The 23,683-nt window shown below is 43.2% G+C and overlaps 1 protein-coding gene across 2 annotated transcripts; it reads right to left on the bottom strand.

The window, feature by feature from the left end:
* Positions 1 to 31: 31 nt before the first annotated feature.
* Positions 32 to 23,171, bottom strand: tmem255a (transmembrane protein 255A). Of its 2 annotated transcripts, none has more exons than XM_084146833.1 (10): positions 22,878 to 23,171; positions 16,631 to 16,773; positions 10,106 to 10,168; positions 8,549 to 8,638; positions 8,067 to 8,138; positions 7,807 to 7,895; positions 7,499 to 7,570; positions 6,889 to 7,051; positions 6,496 to 6,645; positions 32 to 6,207 (listed from the first exon to the last, which is right to left on the bottom strand). In XM_084146833.1, the coding sequence occupies exons 1-10, from the start codon at positions 22,927 to 22,929 to the stop codon at positions 6,061 to 6,063; spliced, it is 1,041 nt and encodes a 346-aa protein (XP_084002959.1). In that variant the 5' UTR covers positions 22,930 to 23,171; the 3' UTR covers positions 32 to 6,060. The 2 variants fall into 2 exon arrangements, with proteins under 2 accessions (XP_084002959.1, XP_084002960.1); XM_084146834.1 differs by having other exon boundaries at positions 23,104 to 23,160.
* Between the last annotated feature and the right edge of the window lie 512 nt (positions 23,172 to 23,683).

The raw sequence follows: 23,683 nt of genomic DNA, 5'->3' as shown, positions 1-23,683 counted from the left end.
CCCTTTACAACTTATAAAATAAATAATGTTCGGAGTGATAATTTCAGTTTCAGATTCTTATGGAGCCAGATACCTGCCAAAAGGTTGAACTTACATATCATTAGGATCAAAGAAAATCCATAGTTAAATTGTAAGGATCGTAAGAAAAGCCATGCGTGAAACATGAACGTAAATGTGAAATTTCATCTGTGAACATACAAACACCATGTTATGATTACGGACTAACATTTTAGGCTTGAACAAATCTTGTGTTTTGGCAGTTTCATCTCACCAACAAACAAAAAAACGTACACCAAACGGCCTGTGAGGAGTGCTACCCAAACAAGCATAACAGGATAAAAGAAACGGAAGTCAGGGAAACCAGAAAGCGGTATCCTGTATGTTTTCAAGTTAAAAGTCTCCATTCTCTATTACTCCTCAGTTGCGTTTACTTTACATTTAGGTAGTTAACGTAATGGATTTGTTTGCCGGCGCAAGTCTAGATGGCACTAGCTGTATTATGACTACCACAGTGAAGTTTCAATCCGCTAGGTGTACCTCTTTTATTGATTTATATATTTTTGTTGTTGTTGCAGAAACACCAGTATACATACAAGAAGTATACAAACAGACAATGATAACATATGCTAGGGGGTACAACAAATTACAGATTATACAAAGACCTTAAAAGACACACAGGTATTGATTGTTTTAACGGTTTTCTTATTGGAAGAATGTAGAATGGTCTTAAAGTACTGCTCGAACTCCTTATAGAAAACATGGAAGAGTTGTTTTTTATTAGTGAATTTTACATTTATGAATATGAAATCTTGCCATTAGCACAATTTAGATTTGAACATATGTTTTTCTTTAACCTTATTATAGTTAAGGAAACCGAGCAGCACATTCTCCCATAATAAACAAAAGTAATCAAGAATATGAACAGTTATAAAACTACAAATATCTTGCCATAATTTCTTTACATGTAGATAATGTCAAAATAAATGCAAAACGGTTTCTGGATGCTCAACACAAAAGGTACAGTTAATGTTCATGTCTTTTTTGAGTTTCTTCAGGTAATGATTCGCAGGGTAATACTTATGGATAATTCTGAAAGAGACCTCTTTGACTTTGTTAACTAGCAGGTATTTGTGTGGTAATAACCCAACCTTTTTCCAACATATATTATTGACCAATGTATTCCAGTAACATCACTTTGAAATACAGCACGTATAGATCTGTTGTTCTGGGGGAGCAAGGAGAAACACATTTTTTCTATTGGAGAGTCAACTGGACTAAGCAAGGGTATCAAGAAGGTGAGGTCTGGTTACACCTCTAAACAAACAGAGTTCCAGATGGAATAGCGTCAAAGACTGGTGAACTCTAGGTGTAACAGGGATATTGTAACGAGAGAAAAAAATCATCATCATTCTGCATTAAAAAGTTGACTCACCAGCAGGATGTGATTATTAAACCAGTTCTTAAAAAATAGACTTGTTTCTATACAAAATATTCTTACTGTTCCAAATGAAATACCTATATGGAGAAAAATTATGTTTATATTTTAATGACCACGCTAAGAATAATTTTGTAGGAATCTTATCAATGTTATAGTTACAAAGTAACATCAAGTTGAAGCCACCAAAATGGGAGAAGATATGAGGGATGAGATTCCAAATTGAAGTTGGATTCTTTAAGAAATGTTCAGCCCAATTAATCTTAAAAGTATTATTCAAAGTAGGAAAATCAAAAAAATTGAGACCACAATATGAATGTGTTCATAATGACAGATTTCCTAATATAATGTGTACGATTTTTTCAGATGAAGTTGAAAAGCATCTGGTCAACCGCTTTACATATTTTGTTGTCAAGATGTAGGGACTGGGCTGCCTAAGTAAGTCTGGAGATACCCTCAGCTTTCAAGGATAAATCGCTCTGCAACTTTTTGTTTTTTTTCAGTAATGGGGATGAAATTTAATGAGCATCTTTCCTGTTGATCCTTAGATATGGTAATCCAAATGTATGTTACTTTTTCCTTGACTGGAATATTGCAGATAGAGGGTATCACACAGTTTTTAACAGCAAACAATTCAGACTTATTAAGGTTTAGGCAAAGACCAGATGCTTTGAAAAAATATTTATCACATCGACTGCTCTAGGATTCTGGTCAGCATCTTTCAAAAAGAGGGTGGTGTCATCTGCAAGCTGATTTATGATAATATCTCTGTCAGCAATAGAGATCTGTTGAATATCACTGGATTTAATAAAAAAGAGATAAGGTGAAATTGGGCAACCTTGCCGAATTCCTCTTTTCAAATCAAATCTAGGAGAAGTGCATGCTTTAATTTAATCGAACTGTTCCCATTCATATAAAGAGTTTTAAAAGTACTACAAAATAATTCCCCAAAACCAATTTTCTCCAGGGAGAGAAATAGAAACTCATTTTCCACTGTATCGAAGGCTTTAGAAAAGTCTAAGAAGACAATAAAACTATCTTCAAAGATTAGATGAGAATAGTCAATAAGGTCCAACACCAGTCGGATATTATTAGATATATGTCTATTCCGCATGAAGCCAGATTGGGTCTCCTCTATAATTGAGTCCAATACTGCTTTCATTCTTTTTGCAAATATAGAGGCTAATATTTTGTAGTCGTGGTTGAGCAGACAGATCTTGGCGCCGATGAAGATGGGGGCCTCGTGACTAGCTCACAAGCATTTCGCTACACCCGCAATAACATCTGCTAAACACGTGTATGTGACAAATAAAATGTGATTTGATTTAGATTGGATGCCAGTTATCGAGCAGAAGCAAGTCTTTCTAGGGTTTAGGGATTCATGTAATCAGACCTTGAGTCAAACTGGGAGGTAGAGCATTATTTGGGATGCTTTCAGAAAATACCTCCAACAGAAAAGGGGCTAAATGTTGAGAAAAAGTGTTGTAAAACTCAGCAGATATACCGTCAGTCCCAGGAGACTTATTATTTTTAAGGTGTTCAATAGAATAAACGGTCACTTCAACTATAATAGGGTCATCACCGCTAGGTGTATCTCTACAGCATGGGCATATCGCTGGGTGATGTGGACATCCCCATGCATGCACCTTATCAAAATATGACATTCAATATTGCACCATCCAATTCTCTGGGCTCTGTCTGCAATCATAACCAGTAGTATATACCAGGAATAATGAAACATATAATAATAAGATGTTTGGTGAATCTTTGAATTATGTATGACCACTGGAGTCTTTGCTACTCAAAATATTTTTCTTTCCAATATTTTTATATTTATTTCATCACTCAAAATCTTGCCACAGCATATTCTGTAGGAGTTAATATGAATATTAAATAATTTGATATGATTAATATGAATTGGGTCATGAACATATGTACTTTGAAATGAACGAGGGCGAGGTTCAACGTAGGCTAAGTCTAGCATAAGCTTATTCCTACACTTTACAATAACTCTGTTGCAGTGGTATTAGGTAGTCTCCGTATAGGCTATTCCCGCCATCGCGACACTGCTGCCCAGTTGAAGAGCTTGTGATCTCCATACAGCACCACAGCACCATGCGCCTTCAGAAAAACACCCCTCAGCCTCAGAAGATGCCCTTCTGGAGGCATGCAGTCATAGAGTCATTATACCCTAATGTAGGCCTATTTGCCTACTAGCCAAATAAAGTGCAGAGCATGCATGATGCGTGCAACTCGTCATTCCAACATATTTCAACATTTAATTCATCATTCGTTCAGTCAGTCAGTATGTCACCCATTCAGTCATTTGTCTGAGTTGCAATAGGAACTAAATCAAAGAGAATAGAACAGTCTTATCCATTTGTTCATTGAAATCCATGTGTATTCAAAATCTTCTAAATTCTTTAGCCTATCACTTTAATAATTAAATATTTAATTTAGGCCTATCCAAATGAAAAATAGGCCTTCAACTTGTAGGTATTGCAATTTAGGCTATCATTTTGGGTACTGGTGTCTTGCGGAATAATTGTAGAACTCTATTTGTGTTTTATAACTGTTTTTATTATAGGCCTCCCCTTAAAAAGAGACCCTAGCTCACAGGCCTCTAAATATAGCCTCTAAATACATTTTAACAAAATAGTTGAAGAAGCATGTGCAGTGGCTGACAGGGAAAACGGATCTGGCAATAAGAATAGGCTATAGGAAGTCTTGACCATTTGGGACCCCTTGGCTATTTTGCTCAGGACAGGTTATAGCCAAGACGTAATCAATATTTTGTTTTGTCTCGTTTATTGATATGGATATATCCTCTGCGTGATGGGGTTGTGCATCGCAAATGGCTATAACAAGCCTACATACAGAGTTGAATTCACTAATACAACAGTCAAAATGACTAATATAAGGCCTACAGTCCGTGCTCCCAAATACTGGAAAAAGTGTGATTCATTAGGTTACATGATCACCACAATAGCCCGACGCGGCTATAAAAATAGCAAGGCATATTTAGATAGCGGAATAGGCCTAGCCTAAACCAACTCTTAACGTCTGGGCTAGAGTTGCTAGATTGACTAGCTAACTTCGACTAGCTACGTTCGGTTCATGTCCTTTGCAGATGCCACATTACTGACAAAAGTTTGTACGCATAAAAATATCTGTAAACGAGTAAAGGGAGACGTGAAGTAAGAATTTAACGTGTAAATGTTCATTCATAGTCATAACATAGGGTTTGTACATTTACAGATCTATTTTAACGTTTATGTTTCATGTTTCATGCATGGCTTTTCTTACGATCCTAAAAATGTACATATGGATTTTCTTACGATCCTAACGATACATAGATATCTGGCTCCATAGATTGCCCCCCAATCCACCCCGCAACAAAGGCTTATTTTTTAATTATTGGCTCTGTTATCACCCTGCTCACAATCTACGAACAACAATAACGTGAGATAAAGAGTAAGGGTGAACTGTGATCTATCTATGCTTCAATACCTTCATTTTACATTGCACTACAAGATAAAATTGTGTACCTTTACATATGTTCAAGCACCGTTACAGATGATATTTCTAATGATGTACAGTAAATTACAGGCTATACGCTTTTAGTCCTAATGGAAATACGCTAAAAGTTGGGCTTGAAAGCAACCTAACATAGTGTTAATACTGTTCAACGTGACATTACCAAGGCGTGTCAATCAGTCCCAAATCAGACAAACCATTCCCAAACCACGACACCAGTGTCATGCCATTTGAGAAAAGGCAATGCAAAAAATAAGGACCAATCACGGTGCCACTTTTGACAGGAAGCATTCATAGTATACTAAGTAAGGCAGAGAGAGAGACAGACTGAGGTGCGAGTCAGAGGGAGGAGACCACATTGTCCAAGGAGGAGAGCTTCTAATCTGGTCAGGATAACTGGTGCTTCTCTGAGAGTCCACAGATATGGATGAGGCACATCTGTAGACAGTCCTGGTATCTTGAGCGAGGTCCGCTTGTTTTCGATACACGTACAGCCGATCCCAATTCGCTCCTTACCCCTTCTCCTTGGCGCTTACCCTTCGATGTTTGCAGAACTGTAAGGTGTAAATGATAGGATGTTTACATCCCCCACTACACTGCTTATACCTATCCAGACCCCTCAGAAATGCAAACATGGAAGAGTTAGGGCCAAGGGAAAGATGTAGGGAGCGAACTGGCACTGACAGAGTCTGCTGAGCAAAGTGTGTAGGGCAAGCAGCATCTTGCTATATCCCCCGCTCCATCCAGGTTGAGCTTAACTGAATCCTAACAGGCTATACTTATTGGGGGGTGAATGACGCCTCGCAGCCCTCCTATGACAAATGGCACTGGCTTCTAGTCACATCAGTGACGCATGCTCTTTTTTTCTTCCACTAACTCCTTGTCTCTGTATACACAACACAGCTCAGGCAGGCTTGGCTGCTCAAGAACGGTTTGGAGCGCCAGATGTAGCAGCAGCTCTCTTTCAAACAGGTTCAAATTCAAGGCCCACTAACAACCATCCATGCCCATTGTTGCTAATGCAGCTGGCAAAAGAGGAGATGATGCTGGATGCCCTCCCCTGTTCTTTCCCAGGCCCAGCCACTCTCCTAGGGGCTGTATGGTGGGGGCTTCTCGTCGGGGGGGAAGTAAGGGGGAGAGTAGCGTGGGGGGACCAGGGTGGGCCACATGTGGCTAGCCCCTGACTGGGAGTCATCAGACATGCCAGAAGAGTCAGGAAACATCATGCTGGAGCCCTGAAGAGACAGGAGGGGGAAGATAAGCCGGGGTTAAAACAAGACAAGTGACTTGAGTTTGTACAGTACTCATCCTATGGTCAAGCAGTAAGGACAGAATCTTAACTTGAAATCCACCAGTGTAACTAGAATTTTCGCGCATATTTATCATTGACATAAATGCGTGATCTCCTCAAAAGTTTGACTTACCCACACATAGTTCAAGTTAGTCTTCAGTCCTAACGCATTATTCCTGTTAGTTGTGGCTTTGTGGGGGATAATGTATGATGGGTATTAGTAGTATATTACCTGCAGGTCGTAGGCAGTGTAGGGTGGCAGGTAGGTGGCAGTGTTGTAGTAGGAGTTGAAGGAGGAGGTGCTGGGAGCTGGAAACTCTGAGGGGACAGGGGCTGCTGGAAGGGGCTCTGATTCACACGAGTCAGGGTTCAGCATGGGCGTCTGTCCAAAACACAAAGATATAATGAGCAATACTGATACCTGTGGTCCATGATGTGTGCGCGTGACAAAGGGCAACACTCAAAGGGCCAGATTTACTGAGAATTTGCATCTGGGAGGGAATACCTGGACTTTTCCAAAAAGAAGCGCTTGCTTTCCTTTTTTCTGTTGAAAAACGCTTTAAAACGTTATGCTAGGATGTGCCCTAATGAATATAACCCAGATGTGGCCTGCTGCTTGTCTCACCATGTCCTTGAAGCCTCCCAGCACGGCGGCGGTGATGATGCCCAGGAAGAGAGCGATGATGTTGAGAATGGTGACGGACCACAACAGGTGGTAGAGGTGCACCACGTCCTCGCAACTCCCCACCTCCGTGTACTCGTGGTAGCCCCCCATCAGCTCCACACGGCTGGGCCAGTGTGTGGGAGAGGTGGGTGGACGAGATCAGGAAGGAGAAAGAGTAAAGACATACAGAAGTAAGTAAGAACCACCTTATTGAGACGCAAGGCTAAAGAGAAATGTGTAATGCGTACGACATTCATTGTGTACTTTTGACAGGAAAATCCCAAATCAACAGAATAGAAATGAACATAAGTGCACCTTTGGCTGTAAAACATATGACAGTTTCAAATCAAGTTGGAAAGGGGGAACTACTGTAGCTACAGCTACTAAAGAGAGAGAGTTGGGAAACGGTTATGAGGACTGGTCTTCATGTAGGAGTGAGGGCAGGGCATCCAATCATTCCCATGGTGTATTCCAAGCAGGAAGACATATACATAGCTACTCTTAAAATCAACCACAACAACAAATAATGGGTTGCCAATGTTTCACAAGGGGCTTAAAGAAAGGGACCTACTTCCAAATCATGGACGTTTTTCTAAACTTTTTCAAAACATCTTTACTCGCATGTCCCAAAAGAGGATGTTCTCTGAAACATAAGTTTAAAAAAAGTTAACACATTTTCTTTTTCCAACGGTGCTGACCTTAAAGCAACTAAAAAGACATTAAAACAACACAAGGGTATACATTTGAGGCAAACAAGTAAATAATCAAACTAAGCAAACTATAAAATTTTGCTGAGTTTAGCTGCCCCTCAGGCAGCAAGATAATATCAAAAGAGTCCTCTGATGATAGGAATTTGTGAAGGAGGCTTAGCAAACTCACTTGCCACAGTTGTAGAGGTCACAGCAGTAGCAGGTATTGGATTTCACACGTAAGTTACAGGTAGCCCGGGACGCTGTCTGGCAGTGAACCTAGATTTCACACAGGTAGTCACTGTTATGACACGGTAACGCATACGAGTCATGCTCTCTATATTGTGAAACTGATGGATTTTCAACTCTAAGGCAATGTTTAAACAACTTTAAGGCAACCTTTCAACAAAGTGGTGATATGAGGTCAACAGGAAATAAGTGTGCACTCACATCTTCATAATCAACAGAGGATTTTGAATTGGCGTAGAAATCACAGCGACCGGCGTAGTAAGGTCTAAGGTCCTGGGGCGTAACACAAAGTCATCATATCCACATTTTATCCTACTGTTTAGGTTTTAGACATAACTGGAGACGAAACAACAGCATCAACCACACCAGCAGAATACACCGCAACAACACAAGATGCAAATGAACTTGTATCATAATCTATACGTAAGTAACCAGTATGTAAATAATAATTGATCATGGAAAATATCGAAAAAGGTACAAAAACAATGATGGTCAGATTATATATTAAATCAGTTACTAGTGTGGTTACTATGTAATAACACCAAAACATTTACATTCCATATGACTGCATGGTATCTGTGCATCTGTCTTCTGTACGTTTACTGTTTAGAACTTGACTTATTAGCTGTGTTTGGTACTTATTAGAACTTGACTTATTAGCTGTGTTTGGTACTGGTACTCACAATGTGTCTTGCTGCAAACACCCCATCCACAATGGCACAGCAGAAGGCAGCCACCACTCCGAAACTGATGAACACAATGGACGCCACCAGCTGGAAGAGACACAAAGAGTGACAAGAGAAACAAAGTGTTATCCACTCAGACCTTTGTCTTATTACCTTCCATAGCAAAGTCACATCAGGGGAAATCTTCTCATGCAATGAATAATAAATGATTGTATTTGTTGTTCTGCACATGATGTATTACCTACTTCATTATGTATTGAAGTTGGAATAGGATTAATTTCAATACCTGCTGCTTCTAATTTAATGTGGCATTGCAGCTGTTGCAGGTGACCTATGATAGTGTGTGCATGCCTACATGAGGTGAGTGTGTATATGAGTACACATGATGTAAGCCAAGTCACTGAGAATGCAGCCTGCGTGAGTATGAATGTTCCCAGCGAGGGGAGGTAGAGGGCAACAGTGATAGAGTGCTCTGGCTGTCACCTTGGTGCCTGCACCACATCTGGCAAGGTGCCCAGCTCTTTTCAGTCCCTTCCACTCCTCAAAGAAAGACAGCACGTATTCAATTACACACCAATTTCTACATTTTAGTCATTTAGCAGACGACTTACAGGAGCAGTTAGGGTTAACTGCCTTGCTCAAGGGCACATCGACAGATTTTGACCCTAGTTGGCTCGGGGATTTGAACCAGCGACCTTTTGGTTACTGGCCCAACGCTCTTAACCGCTAGGCTACCTGTCACCCACAACACCCTGCAGCCCTCCCTGGGAAAATAGGATAGGAGGGAAGCAGTAGCCAGTGACACAACACATTCAACAGCTACCAGCAAATGCAGGGACTTGTGTCTGAGCCAAGAATCCTTCCATGGCAATATATTCCATCTATGCTTACTAAATATATTGGTGTATATGTGGCAACATCAACAACAACAAAAATATTTCAAAACGTTGACTTTTCTAAAATCATGCGTACATGTGTGGATGTGGATGGTGCACAATATATCCATTTGTATGTTGTTCTTTTGCAACAGCTCCACTGTATGATGTAGGATGAATGCACTAGGGTGCGTTGGATGTTTGTTGTTTACTGTCAGCTATTTCCTCCTCGTCCAGTTTCTGTGCGTAAAGGCTGACACGCTACACACTCATTCCTCATTTCGGGAGCTAGGGGGAGTAGCTAGGGGAAGTAGCTACGCCCCTGGCACCATCCCACGGCTCTCATCTGCAGTTCCTTCCATACATTCCTGCGTGGACATCTGTCCTCCTCTTACACACGTTTATTTCTGGCGGCATCTCGCAAGAAGCGCTAGGATACATGTTCTGATAGCCATGCTAAAACCCCTGTGAGCTAACTGTCACATTCTGCTAGAGAAGGTAGCTTTGTTTCTGTGCTCATGCCACGTGAAGACCGCAATTTGGGTGTAGTCTATCAATGTCAAGTGACTGTAGCTTGAAGAATTGAATTGGGTTATTGGCGGTGTTTGTCTGCAGAGAGCTATAGAGGTATGGCATAGAAATGAATATGGAAGTGCAGGTATAATATAAATACTCTTACCATCTGCCTCTTATTGTCTATCAAATGGGCTCCGATGATTCCGAGAAAGGAGCCAAAGCCCAGCTGAAAGAAGAGCACACTGTTGTTAGGGCGCCAGTCGAACTGGACTAAATGGGAGATTCATTTGAACGGTAATAAAGATCAACAGCAATTAGAACACAACACTTCACTTCTGTTGATTCATTCAGGATCAGGAAATGGTCCTTCTATTCGGTTCACCCAAATGACCTTTCCCTGGAAATAATCAATCCCAATTATTGTGATAGGAAATTACCCTGTTCAAATGTTTCCTTGATGTAAGTGTAGCACATGGGGATGTGAAACTTACTCCTCAGCCTGAAGTGTCTCCACTTGCGCCAATGAATAGCTAGATATTTACACGGCACTGACTGGTAAGACACTTCAGGAGGTCAGTCACGTATACTAGCAAGGCAGAGGTCCCGAGTTCGTGCCAGGTATGGGTCGAAGTGGTACTCGCTAAAGGCCTTTGCAGACTGTATGATTTTAGCCAAACCTATGCCCTGATTTTGCCGTCCCAGACCAAATTTCCACATCGTGGGCAAATTCTTACATTTTACATTTTAGTCATTTAGCAGACGCTCTTATCCAGAGCGACTTACAGTTTAGTGAGTGCATACATTTTTCATACTGGCCGCCCATGGGAAACGAACCCACAACCCTGGCGTTGCAAGCGTCGTGCTCTACCAACTGAGCTACAGGGGACCCTAGGTCTTAGGTCATAAACGATCGTCGTACGTCTTGGCTCATTCAGTGTGACAGGGTCTAGGTCTGATTAAGTACCGCTACGTGCGGTCGTAGGCTCCGACAAAGTTCTAGCAGTGCCCAACTTTATCGTGTAGTGTGGGCTGGTGTTCTGATCCCGGTGACTGACCAATAGGAACACGGCCAACACAGAGTATGCACACAATAATCCAATGATTGTGAATAGTCCGATTAATATAATAGACGTTTTACCACAGCGTCCATGTTATTTTGGGGAAGCCTATTTGATTCTGAGTTCGAACATATAAAGTTTGTATGTGAAAACTATTTCTAAGATGCATACTTTCCTTGTTTCTGAACTGACTCCAAGCCTCACTCGCATAAGCATAGAGTGAGGCTTGCGCTGCTGGCACATGTGCAGATCAATTACACCGCTGCAGTTGACGTATGGGCCGAATCGGGAGGAAGTGGTACTCGCTAAGCAAGCATTGTGACGTCCTTTACATACGCACAGATCTATAAATGATAGCATAGGTGTCCAATATCACCACCCTATTACTTACATCAATCCAACCAATTCAGATCTGTGATTACTTCAAGGAAGGGAAGGAAGGATGCATTTCGGAAGTATTCAAACAGGGCCCATATCTATGATCGGTGGCATTGATCTCCCAGTAAGAATGACATAGTGAAAGTACAACCAGTCTCAGCTCTATTCATACAAGTCTCACAATAACATTTCTCTTGATCTATACTAGCTAAGATTGTTCTTCAATACCTGCCATATTCTTGTATCTGAACTGTGATTCACTGGTCTTTCTTCAGATGAATAACCATATATTATTTATTCTTAGAGACAGCATAGTCATCATGCACACTGAATATAATATAATAGAACAGAATAGAATAGAGGAACTTTATTTTTCCTGTTAGGGAGCTTCTTGTTTATAAGGCTTATAATAATATAATATAATCTCTATAGGATCAACACTGTTGCTTTCTACTGAGGCAGAATGCTGAGGGTTATATAAATGGGGTCTCTGAAGCCAGTTTATAGGCGATGAGTATATATTTTAGCCTCTAATGACAACAATGCTAAATAATGAATGTGGGGAAAATTCCCCCCTCTGGGAGACCATCATTAATTAGCACTCAAAAGGAGGTAAAATAGAGTTTAAATCAGCCAGAGCATATTACCCTGGATTGTATGGAATACCCTTTTCGGTAACACTTTCCCTAAAGTCTGCAGGTATAACCCGCTTTACAGTAGAATAGAATAGTAAATAATAACTACATTTTTCCTGTGTGTCACGACTTCCGCCGAAGTTGGTGCCTCTCCTTGTGCGGGCGGCTATCGGCGGTCGTCGTCACCGGCTTTCTAGCTTGTCCCACAACCCCATCAACTTCACCTCAATCCACACCGCTGTCCACCCCTCCGCCACCTGGACCCAGTGGGATTCGGCTCTCGCTCCCAAAGGCCTATGATGGGACAGCTGCCGGGTGCCAGGGGTTCCTGCTCCAGGTGGAGCTCTACCTGGCGACCGTCCACCCGGCCCCCTCGGGTTACGAGAGAGTGTCCGCCCTCATCTCCTGTTTGTCGGGGAAAGCGCTGGAGTGGGCCAACGCCGAATGGGGAGGGATAGACGCTACGTTGGTTCGCTACGAGGATTTCACCCGCCGTTTCCGGGCGGTCTCTGCTCTAAGGGTGACAGGAGGGGGGCCGTTTCCTGCACCAAGTGTGGCCGCAGAGGGCACACTGCTGGTCGGTGCTGGGCAGGTTCCCCAGGGAGTCGAGGCAGCAGGCAGGGCACTGGTGGATCATCCCAGGTGAGTAGGCACCTGACTCACCCAGAGCTCCCTGTTGCGCACATGTGTGTCTGTATAGAGTTTCCTGAGTTTTCCCTGCATTCCCAGCATAAGGCGCTAGTAGATTCAGGCGCAGCTGGGAACTTTATTGACCGTGCATTTGCACTTAGATTAGGGATCCCTAATGTGCCCTTTCCTATACATGCCTTAGATAGTCGTCCTTTAGGGTCGGGCCTGATTAGGGAGGTCACAGCTCCACTATGTATGATAACGCAGGAGGGTCATGAGGAGAGTATTAGTCTCTTCCTGATCGATTCTCCTGCGTTTCCTGTGGTGTTGGGGCTTCCCTGGTTGGCCTATCATGACCCCACTATTTCGTGGCAACAGAGGGCTCTGAAGGGATGGTCACGTCAGTGCTCAGGGAGGTGTGTAGGTGTTTTCATAGGTGCAACTTCGGTGGAAAGTCCAAACCAGGTCTCCCCCATGCACATCTCCCCCGAATATGCCGATTTGGCTCTCGCCTTCTGTAAAAAGAAGGCGACTCAATTACCACCCCATCGACGGGGGGATTGTGCGATAGATCTCCAGGTAGACGCAGCACTTCCCAGGAGTCACGTGTATCCTCTGTCACAGGAGGAGACGGCGGCTATGCAAACATATGTCTCCGAATCTCTGGGACAGGGATACATTCGGCCTTCCACTTCACCTGCTTCCTCGAGTTTCTTTTTTGTGAAGAAGAAGGATTGAGGTTTACGCCCGTGCATTGACTATCGGGGTATAAATCAGATCACGGTGAAGTACAGTTACCCGTTGCCTCTCATAGCCAGTGTGACCGAGTCATTGCACAGGGCGCGCTTCTTCACCAAATTGGATCTCAGGAGCACCTGGTGCGTATCCGGGAGGGGGATGAGTGGAAGACGGCATTTAGTACCACATCTGGGCACCATGAGTACCTCGTCATGCCGTACGGGTTGATGAATGCTCCATCAGTCTTCCAATCCTTTGTAAACAATATTTTCAGGGACCTGCACGGACAGGGTGTAGTGGTGTATATGGATGACATTCTAATGTACTCCGCTACACGCGCCAAGCATGTGTCCCTGGTACGCAAGGTGCTTGGTCGACTGTTGGAGCATGACCTGTACGTCAAGGTTGAGAAATGTCTGTTCTTCCAACAGTCCGTCTCCTTCCTAGGGTACCGCCTGTCCGCGTCAGGGGTGGAGATGGAAAATGACCGCATTTCAGCCGTGCGTAATTGGCCGACTCCAACCACGGTAAAGGAGGTGCAGCGGTTCTTAGGGTTTGCCAACTACTACCGGAGGTTTATCTGGGGCTTTGGTCAGGTAGCGGCTCCCATTACCTCCTTGCTGAAGTGGGGACCGGTGCGACTGCAGTGGTCAGCTGGTGCGGACAGGGCTTTTGGTCACCTGAAGGCTCTGTTTACCTCGGCTCCCGTGCTGGCTCATCCTGATCCCTCCTTGGCATTCATAGAGGTGGACGCATCCGAGGCTGGGATAGGAGCTGTGCTGTCTCAGTACTCGGGTACGCCACCAAAGCTCCGCCCCTGTGCTTTCTTTTCGAAGAAGCTCAGCCCGGCCGAGCGAAACTATGTGGGGGACCGGGAGCTGTTAGCTGTTGTCAAGGCTCTGAAGGCGTGGAGACATTGGCTTGAGGGGGCTAAACACCCTTTCCTCATTTGGACTGACCACCACAATCTGGAGTACATCCGGGCGGCGAGGAGACTGAACCCTCGCCAGGCAAGGTGGGCCATGTTTTTCACCCATTTTGTTTTCACCCTATCCTACAGACCAGGTACCCAGAACGCTAAGGCAGACGCTCTGTCCCGGATGTATGACACAGAGGAGCGGTCCACGTGTCCCACTCCCATACTTCCGGCTTCTTGCCTGGTGGCACCGGTGGTATGGGAGGTTGACGCGGACATCAAGCGGGCGTTATGTACGGACCCCACTCCCACCCAGTGTCCGGTTGTGCGTCTGTATGTTCCGTTTGATGTCCGCGATCGATTGATCTGTTGGGCCCACCCATCACCCTCCTCTGGTCATCCTGGCATCGGTCGGACAGTGCGCTGTCTTAGTGGGAAGTACTGGTGGCCCACTTTAGCGAAGGACGTGAGGGTTTATGTTTCCTCCTGCTCGGTGTGCGCCTAGTGCAAGGCACCTAGACACCTACCCGTTCCACAACGGCCATGGTCACACCTATCGGTGGACTTCGTGACAGATCTTCCTCCATCACAAGGTAACACCACGATCCTGGTCGTTGTGGATCGGTTTTCTAAGTTATGCCGTCTCCTTCCTTTGCCCGGTCTCCCTATGGCCCTACAGACTGCGGAGGCTCTGTTTACCCACGTCTTCCGGCACTACAGGTTGCCTGAGGATATAGTGTCTGATCGGGGTCCCCAATTCATATCGATGGTCTGGAGGGCGTTCATGGAACGTCTGGGGGTCTCGGTCAGCCTGACCTCAGGTTTTCACCCCGAGAGTAATGGGCAGGTGGAGAGAGTTAACCAGGATGTGGGTAGATTTCTGCGTTCCTATTGCCAGGACCGGCCGGGGGAGTGGGCGGCTTTAATCCCCTGGGCAGAGATGGCCCAAAACTTCCTCCACCACTGCTCCACTAACATGTCACTATTTCAGTGTGTATTAGGTTATCAGCCGGTTCTGGCACCATGGCATCAGAGCCAGATCGAGGCACCTGCGGTGGATGAATGGTTTTGGCGCTCAGAGGAGACCTGGGACGCTGCCCATGTGCGCCTGCAATGGGCCATCAGGCGACAGAAGGCGAGCGCCGACCGCCACCGCAGTGAGGCGGGTCTGGCTCTCGACCCGAAACCTGCCCCTTCGCCTGCCCTGCCGGAAGCTGGGTCCGCGGTTTGTGGGGCCATTTAAAGTCCTGAGGAGACTGAACAAGGTATGTTATAGGTTACAGCTCCCCCCTGATTACCGTATTAACCCCTCGTTCCATGTGTCACTCATCAGGCCGGTGGTGGCTGGTCCGCTCCAGCAGTCTGAGGTACGGGAGGTTCCTCCGCCCCCGCTGGACATCGAGGGGGCCCCGGCGTATACTGTGCGAGCCATCATGGACTCAAGGCGTCGGGCGAGGGTCCTTCAGTACCTCGTGGAGTGGGAGGGGTACGGTCCGGAGGAGAGATGCTGGGTGCCGGTGGAGGACATCCTGGACCCTTCCTTACTGCAGGAATTTCACCGTCTCCACCCGGATCGTCCTGTGCCTCGTCCTCCGGGTCGTCCCCGAGGTCGGTGTCGGTGCGCTGCTGGAGTCGCGTGTCAAGGGGGGGGTACTGTCACGACTTCCGCCGAAGTTGGTGCCTCTCCTTGTGCGGGCGGCTACGGCTTCACCGGCTTTCTAGCTGTCACCGATCTACGTTTCTGTTTTCCATTTGTTTTGTCTGTATTGTACACACCTGGTTCCCATTACGTTAATTTGTTTCCCTATTTAACCCTCTGGTTCCCTCATGGTGTTGTGCGTGATTGTTCTTTGTTTGGTGTTTATACTGCTGTGAGCTGATGTTATTTCCCTGCGTGGAAATTAGATTTGTTGTTTTTCAAGTAAAGTTCGTCTATTACTCAGTACTGTGTCCTGCGCCTGACTCCGTCCTAACGCTGCACACTGACACCTGACACTGTGAGGAAATGTCTCATTTATAACTTGTTATAATAATAATTATTATTATTATAATAATATTGTAATTATACATGCATGTATGAATATTTATAATGTATTATAAGAATCAAGCTTATAATACGTTATGTCTCTCTGTGTATCAACATTTCAACTGACTCAAAATGGCTGGTATTTAGTCAGGATCGAGATGATTATAAGACATTACAAGAGGGTCATATACTCATGACAAGTCTTGCGATGCATTATAACTGCATCATAATGCATTCGTAGTGTTACCCTCTTTTCATTGAGGTATGACATGTCTCTAAGACAGTAAGATGTTAGACTGCTACTTACAATGGCTCCAGGGTAGTAGCCACCGACGGTGATGTTCTGTGTCCTGGTGGTGGCTGCCAATCCAAAGACAAGGATGAGCACAGACACAATGAGCAACATCACAGTGACCATGATGGACTTCCGTTTCCTCTGTTTGAATGATCCTGGAAGACATACACACCGTTAGACAATATTGTTGTGTGAAACAGGGAGGGGCAATTCAGTGCAAGCTCCACCCAAAAATTGTTCTAGCCTGTTTGTCTATGGGTAACAGAGTTGACGTGTTATGCTCGATCTGCTCAGTTTTCCACCAGAAAATGGCCAAAAAGAGTAGAACCAGCTCACCTGCTTTTAAACTATGATTTGATGATTCTATGTTATTTAAAAATTTATAGTTTCACCATAGTAAAACGAGAGTTCATTTCACGTAACAAGGTTCCCTTACAAAAAAAAGAATGTGAAAAAACATCAATATTTTCTTTATTTTCACGAGTCAGACAAACATTTTTACATGTGTTTTTCCCTCATGTCCCCAAAAATGTTCCCCATATTTTCACCACTTCCAGCTACATCTAACCTCCCATCCACGGACCGACCAGGACTGACCCTGTTCAAACCAGCAGTGGGATGCAGGGTGCTATGTTGCTGGAATGAATGTGCCAAAACTTGCAACTGGAAAAAAGGCAGCAAAAGCAAAGGCCATGGTAACATAACCAAAGATAAGGGAAAATTACAGGAAAGAGGGAGGTGTTTTATATACTGAACAAAAATATAAACGCAACATGTAAAGTGTTGGTCCCATGTTTCATGAGCTGTAATAAAAGATCCCAGAATTTTTCCATACGCACAAAAAGCTTATTTCTCTCAACTTTTGGGCACAAATTTGTTTACATCCCTGTTAGGGAACATTTCTCCTTCGCCAAGATAATCCATCCAGTTGACAGGTTTGGCATATCAAGAAGTTAATTAAAAAATAAAAGGGTACTCTAACATGTGCAGTTTTGTCACACAACACAATGCCACAGATGTCTCAAGTTTTGAGGGAGTGTGCAATTGCATGCGGACTGCAGGAATGTCCACAAGAGCTGTTGCCAGATAATTTACTGTTAATTTCTCTACCATAAGACAAGGCATGTGAAATTGCATATCCAATTTTCACTGCAATTCACATGTGAGGTGAAAACATGTTATTCTCCTCACGTGAAAAGTTGATGTTAACATGCGAACTCTAAATATATCCCTTTCCTGCAGTCAAATGACCAAATCACCCTCTAGTGGCCTCATGGATGGAATGTTGTTATTAATAGTTTTCAGAATTTCATAATGAATATATATTTTTTTTTAAACACAGAAAATCTGGTGTTTCTATGACAAATGATTTTGTTATATTTCAGTCTTCTGTGATGTACAATACCAGTCAAAAGTTTGGACACACCTACTCATTCAAGGGTTTTTCTTTATTTTTACTATTTTCTACATTGTAGAATAATAGTGAAGACATTAAAACTATGAAATAACACATACAGTGGGGAGAACAAGTATTTGATACACTGCCGATTTTGCAGGTTTTCCTACTTAAAGCATGTAGAGGTCTGTACTTTTTTATCATAGGTACACTTCAACTGTGAGAGACGGAATCTAAAACAAAAATCCAGAAAATCACATTGTATGATTTTTAAGTAATTAATTTGCATTTTATTGCATTACATAAGTATTTGATCACCTACAAACCAGTAAGAATTCCGGCTCTCACAGACCTGTTAGTTTTTCTTTAAGAAGCCCTACTGTTCTCCACTCATTACCTGTATTAACTGCACCTGTTTGAACTCGTTACCTGTATAAAAGACATCTGTCCACACACTCAATCAAACAGACTCCAACCTCTCCACAATGGCCAAGACCAGAGAGCTGTGTAAGGACATCAGGGATAAAATTGTAGACCTGCACAAGGCTGGGATGGGCTACAGGACAATAGGCAAGCAGCTTGGTGAGAAGGCAACAACTGTTGGCGCAATTATTAGAAAATGGAAGAAGTTCAAGATGACGGTCAATCACCCTCGGTCTTGGGCTCCATGCAAGATCTCACCTCGTGGGGCATCAATGATCATGAGGAAGGTGAGGGATCAGCCCAGAACTACACGGCAGGACCTGGTCAATGACCTGAAGAGAGCTGGGACCACAGTCTCAAAGAAAACCATTAGTAACACACTACGCCGTCATGGATTAAAATCCTGCAGCGCACGCAAGGTCCCCCTGCTCAAGCCAGCGCATGTCCAGGCCCGTCTGAAATTTGCCAATGACCATCTGGATGATCCAGAGGAGGAATGGGAGAAGGTCATGTGGTCTGATGAGACAAAAATATAGATTTTTGGTCTAAACTCCACTCGCCGTGTTTGGAGGAAGAAGAAGGATGAGTACAACCCCAAGAACACCATCCCAACCGTGAAGCATGGAGGTGGAAACATCATTCTTTGGGGATGCTTTTCTGCAAAGGGGACAGGACGACTGCACCGTATTGAGGGGAGGAAATATGGGGCCATGTATCGCGAGATCTTGGCCAACAACCTCCTTCCCCCAGTAAGAGCATTGAAGATGGGTCGTGGCTGGGTCGTCCAGCATGACAACGACCCGAAACACACAGCCAGGGCAACTAAGGAGTGGCTCCGTAAGAAGCATCTCAAGGTCCTGGAGTGGCCTAGCCAGTCTCCAGACCTGAACCCAATAGAACATCTTTGGAGGGAGCTGAAAGTCCGTATTGCCCAGCGACATCCCCGAAACCTGAAGGATCTGGAGAAGGTCTGTATGGAGGAGTGGGCCAAAATCCCTGCTGCAGTGTGTGCAAACCTGGTCAAGACCTACAGGAAACGTATGATCTCTGTAATTGCAAACAAAGGTTTCTGTACCAAATATTAAGTTCTGCTTTTCTGATGTATCAAATACTTATGTCATGCAATAAAATGCAAATTAATTACTTCAAAATCATACAATGTGATTTTCTGGATTTTTTTAGATTCCGTCTCTCACAGTTGAAGTGTACCTATGATAAAAATTACAGACCTCTACATGCTTTGTAAGTAGGAAAACCTGCAAAATCGGCAGTGTATCAAATACTTGTTCTCCCCACTGTATGTAGTAACCAAAAAAGTGTTAAACAAATCAAAATATATTTTGTATTTGAGATTCATTAAATAGCCACCCTTTGCATTGATGACAGCTTTGCACACTCTTGGCATTCTCTCAACCAGCTTCATGAGGTAGTCACCTGGAATGCATTTCAATTAACAGGTGTGCCTTGTTAAAAGTTAATTTGTGGAATTTATTTCCTTCTTAATGCATTTGAGCCAATCAGTTGTGTTGTGACAAGGTAGGGGTGGTATACAGAAGATAGCCCTATTTGGTAAAATACCAAGTCCATATTATGGCAAGAACAGCTCAAATAAGCAAAGAGATACGACAGTCCATTATTACTTTAAGACATGAAGGTCAGTCAATACGGAAAATGTCAAGTGTCTTCAAGTACAGTTTCTTTAAGTACAGTTGCAAAAACCATCAAGCTGATGAAACTGGCTCTCATGAGGACCGCCACAGGAAAGGAAGACCCAGAGTCACCTCTGCTGCAGAGGATAAGTTCATTAGAGTTAACTGCACCTCAGATTGCAGCCCAAATAAATGCTTCACAGAGTTCAAGTAACAGACACATCTCAACATCCACTGTTCAGAGGAGACTGCATGAATCAGGCCTTCATGGTCAAATTGCTGAAAAAAACCCACTACCAAAGGACACCAATAAGAAGAAGAGACTTGCTTGGGCCAAGAAACACGAGCAATGGACATTAGACCGGTGGAAATCTGTCCTTTGGTCTGATGAGTCCAAATTTGAGATTTTTGGTTCCAACCACCGTGTCTTTGTGAGATGCAGAGTAGGTGAACGGATGATCTCTGCATGTGTGGTTCCCACCGTGAAGCATGGAGGAGGAGGTGTGATGGTGCTTTGCTGGTGACACGGTCAGTGATTTATTTAGAATTCAAGGCAGACAACCAGCATGGCTACCACAGCATTCTGCAGCAATACACCATCCCATCTGGTTTGGGTTAAGTGGGACTATCATTTGTTTTTCAACAGGACAATGACCCAACACACCTCCAGGCTGTGTAAGGGCTAATTGACCAAGAAGGAGAGTGATGGAGTGCTGCATCAGATGACCTGGCCTCCACAATCAATTGAGATGGTTTGGGATGAGTTGGACCGCAGAGTGAAGGAAAAGCAGCCAACAAGTGCTCAGCATATGTGGGAACTCCTTCAAGACTGTTGGAAAAGCATTCCTCAAGAAGCTGGTTGAGAGAATGCCAAGTGTGTGCAAAGCTGTCATCAAGGCAAAGGGTGGCTACTTTGAAGAATCTAAAATATAAAATATATTTTGATTTGTTTAACACTTTTTTGGTTACTACATGATTCCATATGTGTTATTTCATAGTTTTGATGTCTTCACTATTATTTTACAATGTAGAAAATAGTTTTTTTTAAATACAGACAAACCCTTGAATGAGTAGGTGTGTCCAAACTCTTGACTGGTACTGTATATGAAGTGTAATATTGGGATGCAAACTCAAAATTGAATACATTTCAACTCTATATCTGACATGGTACAGGTGTCTTCTTTTTTTTTGTTACCTTAAAATGAATCACTAATAATATCTTCAGAAATGACTATGTCAAAGCAACAAAATAACTAGGGTTTTACAATGATGGTGAAAACTTGAATAAATGTTGGGTTTAAGTGGGTTAAAATCACAGAGGATGCAATCGTATTAAAAATCTGATTGATTGGATTTTCAATGTTGTCTATATTAAAGGGCACTTCATTTAATTTAACAGGCTTTTACAATTCAATATTTGTGCACAAGTTCTACTTAAAATAACAAAGACACTCATTTCGTGGAAGGACCCAGCTGTGTATTAAACCAAGGAATCTAAAGCCATGATTAAACTAACCATGTTGTTCCCCTCACTCCATTCCATTCACAATGCATGTATAGCTCAAATCTATTATCATCTTGACATTGATCATTTGTTTCTCATTACTAACATGCTATACACTGAGTGTACAAAACATTAGGAACAACTTCCTAATATTAATTTGCACCCCCTTTTGCCCTCAGAACAGCCTCAATTCATTGGGGCATAGACTACAAGGTGTCGAAAGCATTCCACAGGGATGCTGGCCCATGTTGACTCCAATACTTCCCACAGTTGTGTCAAGTTGGCTGGATGTCCTTTGGGTGGTGGACCATTCTTGATACACACAGGAAACTGTTGAGCATGAAAAACCCAGCTGCGTTGCAGTTCTTGACACAATCAAACCGGTGCGCCTGGCACCTACTACCATACCCTGTTCAAAGGCACTTAAATATTTTGTATTGCCCATTCACCCTCTGAATGGCACACATACACAATCCATGTCTCAAGGCTTAAAAATCCTTATTTAACCTGTCTCCTCCCCTTCATATATACTGATTGAAGTGGATTTAACAGGTGACATCAATAAGGGAGCATAGCTTTCACCTGGATTCACCTTGGTCAGTCTATCATGGATAGAGCAGGTGTTCCTAATGTTTTGTACACTCAGTGCATGTGCTGATGCATGTTAGCCTACCTTTTGAAAATACCCGGCCTTTGAATCTATAGGTCTAATGGTGATTTTCATGATTTCAACAATTGTCTGATGTAGAATCAGGTGTTATTAGGCCTACCATGTAATTAATTAATGATTATAACATCTCATATAAGTACTTTGTAAGGAACAGAAATACAATGGGTGTGTGAATGTTGTTAGAAAAGTAGTAAAAACATAATCACAAACGAACACTTATTGGCTACATTGTATCTAACGTTGCTGGCTGCGAGCAAGAAGCACATAAATTACTTAGCTGATGTAAACTAATGCTTCTCCAATATTTTAATAATGTACCGCCCTGCTCGTGTCAAACACATTTTATTCCCACATAGTCAGTATTACATCCTATCTAAATAATTTATCCTGTCAATCTGACCACATCGTCAAATTGTACCTTTCTTTAGAATGTTGACAACACCATACAAAGATAAACTGTCAGACAGTTCAATGTAGCCTACAGCAGTCAATAGGCTACAGACAAAAATATATTGCTGTCGTCCACCCAGATAGCGGCACAACATGTGCTTCGATGTTAACCAAGTAGCCTATATTGTTTTTGCTGCAACCACGCAGTTGACCTTGCGCACACATACCCATAGGTGTTTCGGTCAGAATTCCGGGTTGTTGATTCTGTACGAGAGGCATTTTCTAATCAAACGAAGGAATTGGAAATAGGCCCAGAATTATGATTCAAGGTTAAAAACTAGATACCTAACAAGCGGAACAAATAGGCCTACTTGTGTACTGCTATGAACTAATGCATGCGTGATATTTGATTGCAGTGGCATTCTCTGATAGCATACGTCCCCGCGCCGTTACCGTGGCTGTCCCTTTTACGTCAACATATATTGACATATCCACTCTCCTCATCCGTCGTGAACAGCGGAGCGTCAATAAGGTGCACAGTTTTGAGCATGAGTCACGCTCCAGTCACAGGGCTCGTCCTCTGCCCAGGCGTTGCTGACATATACCAGATCTTACAATGCCTAGATAGGGTTTTTAAGTATCAGCTAACCACATCATATGTTATACTAATCTGTCAGTCAATGACGTCGTCGACAACGTAGCACGCAACCATTGGTTGATGCGTGCAACGTCTGAGCAGGGAAACGCGACCACAGGCACGTCAGACAGTCCAACTCAGGACAATTTTTTAAAAAAATCAGTCCTAAAACAATCAAAGGATTATTTTCTCTCAATGTATTAGCTGGACATTTTCATATAGACATAAATCTGAAAAAGGAAAACACTAATTTTAGCCTGTTTTTTTAAATCCAAAACAACGAGACATATTTCGTTTACGCTTTTTTGAAATCGTTTTTACTATTGTTATAATAATTAGTCATTTAGCAGACGCTCTTATCCAGAGCAATTAGGGTTAAGTGCCTTGCTCAAGGGC

The sequence above is a fragment of the Coregonus lavaretus genome (assembly GCF_964263955.1).
Source record: "Coregonus lavaretus genome assembly, chromosome: 29".
Lineage (NCBI taxonomy): Eukaryota > Metazoa > Chordata > Actinopteri > Salmoniformes > Salmonidae > Coregonus > Coregonus lavaretus.
Note: the sequence above shows the minus strand (reverse complement) of the source record. Positions and strands in the feature narration are given on the sequence as shown.